Raw genomic sequence first — 12,944 nt, 5'->3', positions numbered from 1 at the left:
CTTGGGAATTTGTAAAGAAAAGGGAGCTTTGGGCCAATGACAAAATGGGTTTTTCACTACTTCTAAAGATGAAAACAAAGTCCCTGGGTGGTGCAAATGGGTTGAGGCACTTGGCTGCTGATTAACACGTTACAGTTTGAGTCCACCCAGAATTGCCCCGAAAGAAAAGCCTGGAGACCTACTTCTGAAAAATCAGCAACTGAAAACCCTAGGGAGTGCGTGTGAGGTTGCCATGAGTCGGTGTCAAGTCGATGGCAACTGGTTAAAGATGGAAAAAACGGGCAAAGGGGTCAAAACAACGGTCAACAGCTGTCCACAGCGCTCTACATGAGCCCCTAAAAAATACGTGTTTAAATTTCCTAATTGGGCTATATATTATTTATCAATATTACTATAGAAACACACATGGGTTATTTAAAAACAGAAGGACCCCAAAATAAGTTCCCTTAGACTAGTTGTCATCTGACAAGAAAAATGCAAGCTCTTACCTGAAAGAGTTTAAAGAGGGTTCTTCCATTGGATGCTACCATCTCTAAAAGCATATCGAACTGCTGCCCTTCAGTTGTCTCACTATACGGAGCACAGAGGGCAAAAGTAAGGAAGTCCAACAGTGAACTAATAACTAGGGCACCAGTCCCATGATCCTGAAACGAAGTAACATACTGCCTTAAAGCACGCCAATACTGGGTCTGTGTTATTCTACATGTCAGAAGTGAAGGCTTAATTTCTCAGCATGAGGTTCAATGCTTGATGACTAAGGACTACTTGTAGCAAATCTATTACCCGCCATACTGCAAAAGGAATGTAATTAAAATTCATTAAATTTCAAGAGAATAACCAAGATTTCTCAAATGTGTATAACTAAAGTTTACATGTATTTGTATAAAAATTAATCTTTGAAACACCTAAAAACTTCAGCAATTTATGTTCCTCCTAGATGTTATAGATTGCCCATCTCCAAAATTATTACCAGTGACTGAAGAACAAAGATTCAGCTTAATTTTTCTAGAGCAGTTTTATTTCATAATGGGCATTTTTAAAGAAAGAAAAAACAAAAATCTGGAGTATCACTGTAAAAATCTAGAGGCTTTGCAACTTCTCCTTCCCAGATGAATGGATACAGTCCTAAAACAGAATATTTTCTTATTAGTGACCTAGCCTAACCATGACTAATACCACAGTTGGGGGCTGCAATTAAAAAGAAAAAAAAAAAAGCATTTGTCCATGTGCACTTCTAGAATACCTTTCAATAATGATACAGCATTTCCCGTTAAGACAAATTTCATTACAACTTACCACATGGGAATTAAATTTCTCCAATAAGTTTTCCAGAAACTTCTTTGAAGAGAGAAGAGAGGCTTTGTTTAGTTGTTCTTGCCTTAAGTCATAGTCATCATGCATGGGCTATTGATTAAAAACAGTGATAATTCATGAGCGGTCCCACGTACTGGCATCACACAAGTCATTTATAAAGAGTATTCATTACGCACCAAAAGAACTAAAAACCACAGCCTTTAAAGTTTAAGGCAAAAAGGAAACTCGTGATAAAGACAGTCAGAAGTGACAATTTCACAAAAGGGCAGGAAAACTGGACGAATGGAAACGGGGAATTCGGGGTGGTAATGGGGAGGGTGCTGAAGAAACATTGTGGGGATTGCAACCAATGTCGCGGACCGATTTGTGTATGAACTTCTGAATGGGAAAGTAATTTGCTCTGGAAACCTTCACCTAAAGCAAAATTAAAAAAACAAAATAAAAGTGACGATTTCCTTTGGGTTTAATTAGACTTCATACATACATTGGCCCAACAAGTGACTGCAGACAGTCTCGCACAGGGTACCCTCTCACAAGTCTCAGACCTCTTTCTTAAAAGACAAACATCCTCCCACCCACCTACGGCTTTATAACATAAGTTGAAATGACACAACTTTAGCACTTCAAACCAAAACAAATCCACTGCTATGGAGTCAACCTTGATTGATACAGACCCTGTAGGGTTTCCAAGGCTGTAAACTTCTTGGAAACGAACTGCCACATTTTTCTCCTGCAGAGCGGCTGGTGGGTTTGAACCACCGACCAACTGAAATTGTAAAAGGGATTCCAGTATGACAGTTAAGAGCTGAGTTCAAATCCTAATCTGCTACTTCTATAGCTGGGAGGTAACTTACATCTTTAGCTTCATTTTCCTCTGCTATAAAGTAGGCATAATTGTATTTATAGAACTATCATGAAGTTCAAATGTGATAATTCACATAAAATACATAGCCGATACCTAACATGTAACGAGGGCTCAATGTGTTTCACACTATTATTTTATGTCTCAGTTATCCCACTAACTCTCAATGAAATTATCTGTAGTAGCGAAGACAATAAAATAACAAACTTTAGTTCACTTCTGGGAATAAATAAAAAAAATGTTTGTTCTATTCTGCTAAGCTTGCATAGAACACTTTATATAAAAAAGTTCCAGACTACATACGAAGCTGAGGTAAATGAAACTTCAAAGTTATACTGAACAATTGCCTCTCCCTCCACAGAAGCAGTCGCACCAAGTTAGTTCCTTATCTCTTTAGCCCCTGTCTCTGCCCGAGCTCAGCATCTCATTTCTTACGTGGTAATTTGGTCTACCTGTCTCCAACTGTACCACTAATCCATTTTCCACACATCACCAGAGCGGGCTTTCTGAAATCTAAACCTGATCGTGTTGTTGCTCCCCTGTTGACAAAGCTTGCAGTTGTTCCTCACTAAAAGATACAGCTTAAGGCCAATCGTCTGAAACAAGGCTTTTCATGACTGTCTCTTGTGTACATCTATAGTGACAAACCCTAATGCCACTCTCATACACACTTTGCATGCCAACCACATTTAATTATTTGCTGCTTCTCAAACATGCTTTTGTATACATTATTCTCTCACCTAGGAAAGCCTTCCCACAGCAGGAAAACATCCACCCACCCTTAACATCTTCTAGAAAGACTTGTCTAGAATCTCTCATCTACCCTCACTACGAAGCTAAACTCATGGCCCCTGTACTACTTTATATTGCATACATGTGCCTACCCTACTAGACTGCCGGCAATTTGAAGGAAGGGAAGACCTTTGTCTTAACGTCTTTATACTTCTAGCACCTAGCATAGTCCTGACTTACAGGATGTGCGAAACAAAAATTTATTAGACTAAATAATAGCTATAGGAGCAAATTAGGGGACATAGAACCGTAGGCTTTAATTGGTACAATGACAATCTAGGTTTTGGCAATTAAATCACCAATCAACTTAAGAAAAATCAGTTTCCTTAAGAGAAATACTACTTACACACATGAGGGCACAAAGCATATCAACAGCTGCATGGATTACTCCATTGTTGTTCCTCTTGAGAGCTTTCACTACCTTCACTCCTAGACGCTCTCGAAACCTTTTAGAACAAAAAACAAGCACATACTCGCACACTAGAGCATTCGTTATTGTTAAATTATTAAAATGTAACACAACAGATCATCTTAAGTTTTCTTTGCATTACTGCAGCAATTAGGTATTTTGGTTCCCACTTCTAGGCTATATTATGCTTACAATCTACTAAGTTTTCAAAAGCTTTTTTCTTTGGGAGGGAGGAAGGATTTTTTTTTTAAGGTTAACTAGAACCAGAAAGCGCATCATTTCCCATTCCAATTCACTAAAACAAGAGTGAGCCGTATTGCTGGTGAGGATGCGGGATCAATATCCCACTGCAGTTCCCCTCACCTTGCTTTTGCATTTCTCCTGAATAAAAACCACCATATCGTCAAAGAAGAGGTATCAAGGTTTAATAAGATATCAAGAGGTAAACTGTGGGTTATTTCAATGGTTGAAATTCTCTGAAAGGAAAAAAAGTGTCAGAAACAACTTACTTTGGAAGCTGAGTGAAGGCTAGAAACCCAGCTTTGGAAGCCACGAGCCTCCTCACAGCCTGGAACTGACTCTCAAGTTCTGCATTTGAAGCCACAGCATCTCCCTCTTGGGACAGTAATGCTGTTATGGCGTTATTGATCAGTTTTTCTTTGTTTTCTGAGAAGAGGCCCTGGGTGAAGGAAGAGTATTTCAAAAAAGTTTCTACACCAAAAGCTAACGACAACGAATGCAACAAGATAGAATTTATCTTACATCCTGCGTGACTGCATGCAGAACCCCACTGTAGGAGATATTGGCATTGAACCTGAATACAGCGTCCGCGAAGTTCCCATCTATAAGGAGATGAAAAGGTTCAAACAGAAGAGTCAGAGGTCTGCATTCCTAGTTCTTAAAACATTATTGAGTAGATGGATCAAAATGCAATTACATCGAAATCAGTGCTTACTTGCAGGTGCAGCTAAGAACCTGAGATGAAGGCTCTCTACTTCCTCATCGACAGGCATGCTGAGTAACCCCCATCGCTGACCTTTATGGGTTGATGTCATTTTTACACAAACATCTCTGTTACCAGAGGCTCTCACTCCATCCAGCAAACTTGCTAATAACGAATCTCTAGGAAGTTAAAAAACACATGAACAAGGTTTTAGGATTGGTATAAGGAAAATTTTGATTCAAATGCAGCCTAGGCCCTTTAACACGTAATGCACTCAGGGAGGCACTGTGGGTACAATACAAAGCTCAAAAGAGCGGGGGGCTTTGGGAGAGAGCCTGGAATTCCAAGACCACCTCTTTACCTTGCTGCTGCATCACCCTGTACAAGTTACTGAAGCACTACAGCTTTAATGGCACTGTGTTTTTCCTCTTGTTGTTGTTAAGGCTGTATGTAACAGCTTTATTGAGGTCTAACTTCTTGTTGTTACTGTTGTGTGCCGCCGAGTTGATTCCAACTCATAGCAACCCCATGTTACAGAGCAGAACTGCCCCATAGGGTTTCCTATGCTGTTATCTTGACAGGAGCAGTTCGTTGGGTCTTTCCTTTTGGCTTTAACGAACAGAAATTTATTTTCTCAAAGTTCAGGAGGCTAGACATCCAAATTCAGGGCGCCAGCTCTAGGGGAAGGCTCTCTCTCTGTCTCTCTGGGAGAGGTCCCTGTCTCTTCCAGCATTCCTTGTTTCCTTGGCAATCTTCAAGTAGCATCCATCTTTTCCATTTGTGCTTGCCTATCTCTGTATCAATGCTGCTCCTTATAACTCAGAAGTGATTAGGTTTAGGACACACCCTTCCTCCTGAGCAATGCTCCAGGTGGGCAGAAGTGTAAACAGCAGTGAGTTTATAGAGAACTCACAATGGGCCAGGCACTGTGCTGAGAACTGCAATGCATTATTTTTTCCCCAACAGTTCAATGAGGCGATTGTTATCTCATTTTATAGATGAAGAAACTAAGACTTAAAAATGTTAATTAATCTGCACATGGTCACACACCCACCAAATGGCGATGTGAAGACTGGAATTGAGGTCTGACTCCTAAGTCAGTGCAGCTCACGACCCCACCCTCACCTATCACCTCTCAGATCTGAATTCTTGCATCCCCTGTTCATTCCGCATCCTATCCTCACCCTGGTCCCAGCTGCGCTAGCCCTGCCCTGGGTGCCCCAGATGCAGCTGGTAGGTTCAAACTGCCGATCTTTCCGTTAGCAGCCAAGCATTTAACCACTGCACCATAAGGGCTCCTTAGGTATAACTTGCAAATCACAAAATTTACCCCATTAAAATGCACAATTTGATAATTTTTTAATAAATTTATTCAGTTGTGCAATCATCACCAGAATCCAGTTTTGGTACACTTCTATCATCCCAAAAAGTTCCCTTGTGCCTATCTGCAAAAAACTCTTCTGTTCGCGGCAACCAATGATGTGTCTTCTCTCTCTATAGATTTGCCTTTCCAAGAAACTTGATAAAAATAGGGATCATACAATATGCAGTCTTATGTAACTGCCTTATTCACTTCTCATGGAGGTTTCACTTATTTCACATGGCACACTGTGGCATGTATTAGTTCAGTCCTTTTCATGACTGAGTAATATTCCATCATATGGCATTTTGTTAATCCGCTCACCAGCTGAGATATATGTGTCATAAAGTACGTGACAAACTGAGTGTTGAGTTCCTTCCTCAGATGAGGACATCTGCACTGTTTTTTTCAGCTATTCTCTTCCCTTAAATTCAGGACAGGAAAAAATAAAACCTACGCTTGTTGCTGTTGTTAGGTACTATCGATTCCAACTCATAGCTACCCTATGCATAACAGCACAAAACACTGCCCGGTTCTGTGCCATTCACAATAGTAGGTACGTTTCAGCCCACTGTTGCAGCCACTGTGTCAATCCATCTCACTGAGGGTCTTCCTCTTTTTCGCTGACCCTCTACTTTACCAAGCACGATGTACTTCCCCAGGGATTGGTCCCTCCTGATAACATGTCCAAAGTAAGCAAGACGAAGAATCACCATTCTCGCTTCTAAGGAGAATTCTGGCTATACTTCTTCCAAGACAGATTTGTTCGCTCTTCTGACATTCCATGATATAGTCAGTATTCTTCGCCAATACCATAATTCAAATGCATCAATTCTTCTTTTGTCTTCCTTATTCATTGTCCAGCTTTCACCTGCACATGAGGCGATGAAAAATACCATGGTTTGGGTCAGGCACACCTTATTCATCAAAGTGATATCTTTGCTTTTAAATGTTTTAAAGAGATCTTTTGCAGCAGATTTGTCCAATGCAATATGTCATTTGATTTCTTGACTGCTGCTTTCATGGGCATTGATTGTGGTGGATTCAGGTAAAATGAAATCTTCCACAACTTCAATTTATCTCCATTTATTATGACATTCCCTATTTGTCTAGCTGTGAGGATTTTTGTTTCTTTAAGTTGACGTGTAATCCATACTGAAGGCTGTATTGTTTGATCTTTATCAATAAGTACTTCAAGTCCTCTTCACTTTCAGCAAACATGGTTGTGTCATCTGCATATCACAGGTTGTTAATGAGTCTTCCTCCAATCCTGATAAAGCATTCTTCATATAGTCCAGCTTCTCAGATTATTTGCTCAGCATACAGATTGAGTAAGTATGGTGAAAGGATACAAGCCTGACACACACCTTTCCTGACTTTAAACCACACAGTATCCCTTGTTCTGCTCAAACGGCTGCCTCTTGGTCTAGGTACAGGTTCTACACGAGCATAATTAAGCGTTCTGGAATTCCCACTCTTCGAAATGTTATTCGTAACGTGTTGTGATCCAGAGTCAAAGGCCTTTGCGTAGTCAACAACACACAGATAAACATCCTCCCGGTATGCTTGCTTTCTGCCAGGATCCATCTGCCATTAGCAATGACATCCCTCGTTCTACGTCCTCTTCTGAATCTGGCTTGAATTCCTGACATTCTCTGTTGATGCACTGCAGCAATCGTTTTTGAATTACCTTCAGCAAGATTTTACTTGCATGTGATATTATTTTTCAAAATTTTCCATATTCCATTGGATCACCTTTGTTTGGCATAGGCACGAATATGGATCTCTTCCAGTTGGTTGGCCAGGTAGCTGTCTTCCGAATTTCTTGTCATAGATGAGTGAGCGCTTCCAGTGCTGCATCCGTTTGTTGAAGAATCTCAACTGGTTCTCTGCCAATTCTTGGAGCCTTGTTTTTCACCAATGCCTTCAGTGCAGCTTGGACTTCTTCCTTCAATACCGTCGGTTCTTGATCATATGCTACCTCCTGAAATGACTGAATGTTGACCAATTGTTTTTGGTACAGTGACTCTGTGTATTTCTTCCATCTTCTTTTGATACTTCCTGCACCCTTCAATTTTTTGCCCACAGAATCCTTCAACATTGCAACTTGAGGCTTGAATTTTTTCTTCAGTTCCTTCAACTTGAGAAATGCCAAGCATGTTCTTCCCTTTTGATTTTCTAATGCCAGGTCTTTGCATGTTTCATTATACTATTGTAATGAACCTATGTTTCCCAACCCAAAACCCAGTGCCGTTGAGTCGATTCCGACTCATAGCGACCCTATAGGACAGAGTAGAACTGCCCCATAGAGTTTCCATGGAGCGCCTGGCGGATTCGAACTGCTGACCCTCTGGTTAGCAGCCGTAGCACTTAACCATATGCCACCAGGGTTTCCAACCTATGCTTAAGATGCCATTTTTGTAGACCTTAGATAGAAAGTTTTCTAAATCGAGAGATGATTACTATAGAAATTCTTTTAAAAACCTCAATAAGGTTGTAGTGCACACATTGGTAAAATGTACTGAAACTATTTTAACTCAATTTCAAACATAGATTCAGTCTCAATTTATTTCTAGTTGCATGAAAGAACTGCCTGGAATATAAGAACTGCCGATCCTATGGTAACAGTTTAGTACGTGAAGGGAGATCCTGTCACTCAGGGTAGAATCCATTATGCATGCATTTACCTTACAGGTGGTTCTGAGCTCTAACAGCTCACAGGTGTTCACAGCCACAGCCAAGCCACAGTAATATAAAAACATTCAAGTATATTCCACTGGAAAACTGGTAACTAGCTTATGATATCAACTCGCAAAAATCTAACATTGAGTGTACTTATATTAACTTGTCGCTGTTATCCAAGCAACCTCAAAAGTGTCGTTGTTCCATCTGCTGCTGTAGAGTCTACTCCCCAACTCATGGCAAACCCCTGCACAACAGGATCAGGCTGCTGCAATCACAGGGTTTTCACTGGTTGATTTACAGTCTACCTTAGTCTGGGGGACTCACTGAAATATACAAGCCTCCACTGGCAGTCCAGTGATGGCTGCACATGAGGGGCACTGACCGGGGATCGAACCCAGGTCTCCTGCATGGAAGGCAAGAATTCTACCACCGAACCCCCACCACTCTCAACAGTAGAAGGTGCTATTTTAAAGTACTTAAAAAAAAAAAAAAAAAAAGTTACAGAAATGCTTTTTTTTTTATTTCATTTAAAATTAAATCACCATTTTTCTCTTTAGGAATCTGAAAAGTAAACGGAGGTAATTTAAAGTACTCATTTAAACGTAAAAATTCTAAATAATGTAATGTCTTCCTAAGTTACATAATTTTACAGTTCTAGATTATAAATCTTTGTTCTTCCTCTTTGATGGGGCATTTTTCTTTTTTTCAAAAGCTCGAGGAATAAAGAAAAAATAATGAAAAAATAATACCTGTCTGTTGAAGAGTACTTTCGTATTTGCCCTTTTATAAATTCGATGGTAAAAAGCTGTGGATTTTCTGAGTCACAAATCAACGCAAATACCTAATGAAAACAAAAAGTTCAACAAAAAAAAATGTTTATAGTTTTATGGTACTGCATTACAAAAACCACATACCATCATTTAGCTTACAATATTTTAAAATATAACTAATTTACACTATCAGAGTTTAAGAACTGCTTAAAAGTCACATTCAGATTTTCATACATCACTGAATAGAAAGTTCTGTTCTTCGTATACTTTTTGAAAAATATCCACTGCAATATTCGTTGTTCTAAGATCAATAAATATAATTATATGGACTAATGAACTTTTTTTTTAATGAACCATAACTACCACAGTCTCCACCAGACTGAGTCCAGCACAACTAGATGGTACCCAGCTACCACCATGGGCTTCTCTGACAGGAATCACAATAGAGGGTCACGAACACCACTGGAGAAAAATGTAGAACAAAATTCTAACACACACAAAAAAGAAAGACCAGACTTACTGATCTGATATAGGTTAGAGATCCCCAAGAGTATGCCCCCGGACACCGTTTTAACTTTAGTACTAAAGTCACTCCTGAGGTTCACCCATCAGCCAAAGATTAGACAGGCCCATAAGACAAAATGAGACTAAATGAGCACACCAGCTCAGGGGGAAGGGTGAGACAGCAGGAGGGAACAGGAAAGCTGGTAACAGAAAACTCAAGGTGAGAGGGGGAGAGTGCTGACATGTTGTGGGGTTGGCAACCAACGTCACAAAACAACATGTATATTAATTGTTTAATGAGAATCTAATTTGCTCTGCAAACCTTCATCTAAAGTACAATAAAAATAAACAGTGAAGAATTATATACAGATTCTGCCTATTGCCCATTCTCCAGGCATGAGTAAGTATTAAAATAGAAAAAAATTCTAATTTATCAATGAGAAGAAATCTCATTTAAGTTAAACGTACCTCTCCTAAAGGCTTCAACGTAGCGATATTATAGGTTGCTGGATCACGTTCTACTAAACACGTTTCTGTAAGCGCTAAAACTCTTTTTACAGGTTCCTTCAAACCATAAAATTGAAACATATTACAAAGTTATTGAAAAACAGTCAAAATCAGATGAACGAATTTTGATTTTCAACACGGAGGCCTTACCGAATGTCTAGGTGATATTTTTTGGACTACAAACTCCGCTAAAGACGTGATGGACTCATCAGTGCTGTATTTCCCAAAGCGAAGACTCAAATATTGCTCCAATTCTAAAGGTTCTCTTCTGATCCTCAGGGAAATGCCTATGTAGCTGCCAGCATGGTCTATTGCACTTTTGATAATTTCTTCTCTTTGCTCTGATGCAAATAAATGCTGCACAAATATTGAAATTAAAAAAGTCAGGGCTGCAGCAACTAACATGTGACATTACTTAACTCATAGGAATGAAAATAAAGTAGCAATTTGGAAAGAAAAAAAGAAGTCGTAGACATTCTCAGAGGTAAATAAGCAGTGAGCTGCAGTTCAAAGGTTATTACTAAATTAAGCCCGACAAGTAACTCACTGAACGGAAGTTATCTCACAGCTTCTCAGGGTATGGTTCTCAACACCGTGTACAAAACAGTACCCTGGAACTTCCAAGGAAAGGCCCCAAGGACCCCAGCCAGGCTCAGTAGGGGTGGGGGGTACTAGGTAGGCAGGATTCCCAATTACAATTAGGACAGCTCTGATTTAAGCTGTTTTATACAATAGGCTTCTTTGCAAGATAACCTTTGAACAATGTATAAATGATTACAAGTCATTGGCCAAGAAATAGTACAAACCATCCCTGGTGGGTATTTGCAAACTTAAGAATAATGTATTGCATTTGGTACCTGGAAACCAGAAATGCTAAATGTCCTGCCAAGGGAAGGGCTAGAAATTCCCATGCTAGAAAGAACTATCCGGTCCAGAATGCTAATAAATAATAAACCCCTGCTGAGAAACACTGGATCAGATCATGCCTAAGAACCTGATTTCATTCCCAGCAGCATGTCACAGTCACTACAGGTGTCTACCTTCTAAGGTATCAGATAAAGGTTTGTTGGATTAATGAATCTATGTTACGATATATCTGTAGTGAACCGATTCTTTTTAAAAGCTAGTATTTTTTAAAAGGCAAAGAATATACTTTGAAGGTGGATGATTAAAGTTTCTTGCTGCCATCAAATAATAAAAAAAAGTTGGCAATAAAAAGAGTATCAAACAATTCTCATCTTTAATGGTTACCTTGTGTACTATGTGGTTGGTTAAATTGTAACAAAACTGTTGAGGTTACTTTGATATGGTTATCCCGTGAAGACCTGCAAGGCCGTATTTCTGTAATTAGGTATGTTTTCTACCAACGCGTTAATCATTACAAATCACCACTGCCCAGGTACAGCAGCTTTAGGCGAGAAAGGGAACCATGTTTCTCCTTGGGCCTTCCTCATTTGGGTCTAGGTAACAAAATGTCTAGATGTGTGTTCCCAGATGACGGACACTAGGATGGTACCCATCACCTGGGGAAAGAGTAAAATCTAGGTGGAAAAAGGCCCATAAACTCTGAAGTGTAAACTACGTTTTATAAATCAGATCATACAGCCCTCCGTCATTGTTTATTTCCCTTTTGCTATTCTCTAGGCTCTTGTATATGTAAAAGTTCCAGGCTTGCCTTGGCTCTGCTCCCCAGGGAAGGATAATTTATCCACAGAACGCTCTATCTTGGCGTAGTGTTCCCAGACCACCAAGGTAATAGAAAAACAGTTGCCAACAAGTTGAATTCTGACTCATGGTGACCCAATGTGCTGCAGGGCAGAACTGTGCTCCACAGTTTTTAAGGCTATGATCTTTCATGTGTAGATCACCAGGCTTGTCTTCCAAGGTACCTCTGGGTAGGTTTGAACAGCCAATCTTTCAGTTAATAGTCGATTCCTTAACCATTTAAGCCACCCAGGGACTCCTAAGATAGCTATACCCAGTGCTGTCAAGCCGATTCCAACTCACAGCAACCCTACAGGACAGAGCAAACTGCCCCATAGGGTTTCCAAGGAGCACCTGGTGGATTCGAACTGCTGACCTTTTGGTTAGCAGCTGTAGCTCTTAAACCACTGTAATAGCTATAAACCAAAAAACTGGTTGCCATCGAGTTGATTCCGACTCATAGCGACCCTGACCCACAAGGTTTCCAACACAACAGCTATAGGAATTATAAATTCTAAAGAGACAGGAATCTTGAGAGACAAGAGTAAATTCACCTGAGCCTCTGCGTGCGGAGGCTCTTTGTATCACTCATCTTTGAGATCCGGGGTCTAAATTTTATTAAGAAGACAGGATGTTTCTTATGAAAAGATGGTCACCATCTATAGTTCCAGGTTCTATTACTGACTAACAAACAGGGTCTCAGCATCTTACAGCTTCTGCTATACAAGACAATTTACTTACAGATAATTCAGAATTTTAAGACCAAGAACGTGCAATGAATTCCAAATCTGAAGTTCATGGACTACTCAAATTTTAAGTTACAAATAGCTGGGTGAAGGAGGAAAGGCTATAACTATAAAAATAAGAGATTTTAAATTACTTCTTCAAAGAAAGCTTAGACACTATTAGGTAAGACGGTACCAGTGAAAATAACTGTGATCACAATTTACTGAGTGCAGCTTAGCCTGCACTGTGCGAATTAAGCATTTTACATAAATTATCTTACCCCACCCTCACAAAAAAACTAATGACACATATATTACTCTTCCTGTTTTAGCGAGCAAGCAGTAAGTTGGAATTCTAGCTCAGTTCTC

General features: G+C 39.8%; 1 protein-coding gene across 3 annotated transcripts in view; it reads right to left on the bottom strand.

Moving 5' to 3' along the window:
- Positions 1-12,944, bottom strand: part of DNAJC13 (DnaJ heat shock protein family (Hsp40) member C13) — a 131,357-nt gene that overhangs the window by 84,280 nt on the left and 34,133 nt on the right. For all 3 annotated transcript variants that reach the window (XM_064277333.1, XM_064277334.1, XM_064277335.1), the window contains 9 exons: positions 10,297-10,503; positions 10,108-10,203; positions 9,115-9,206; positions 4,333-4,499; positions 4,140-4,219; positions 3,887-4,056; positions 3,315-3,414; positions 1,297-1,404; positions 489-644 (listed from right to left, as the gene is read on the bottom strand). In XM_064277333.1, coding sequence (XP_064133403.1) covers positions 489-644; positions 1,297-1,404; positions 3,315-3,414; positions 3,887-4,056; positions 4,140-4,219; positions 4,333-4,499; positions 9,115-9,206; positions 10,108-10,203; positions 10,297-10,503 — 1,176 coding nt within the window. The remainder of the gene's footprint in view (positions 1-488; positions 645-1,296; positions 1,405-3,314; positions 3,415-3,886; positions 4,057-4,139; positions 4,220-4,332; positions 4,500-9,114; positions 9,207-10,107; positions 10,204-10,296; positions 10,504-12,944) is intronic.

The sequence above is a fragment of the Loxodonta africana genome, chromosome 27, assembly GCF_030014295.1.
Source record: "Loxodonta africana isolate mLoxAfr1 chromosome 27, mLoxAfr1.hap2, whole genome shotgun sequence".
In the NCBI taxonomy this organism is placed as follows: Eukaryota; Metazoa; Chordata; class Mammalia; order Proboscidea; family Elephantidae; genus Loxodonta; species Loxodonta africana.
The sequence above is the reverse complement of the archived record's forward strand: the minus strand, read 5'-3'. Positions and strand labels throughout refer to the sequence as shown.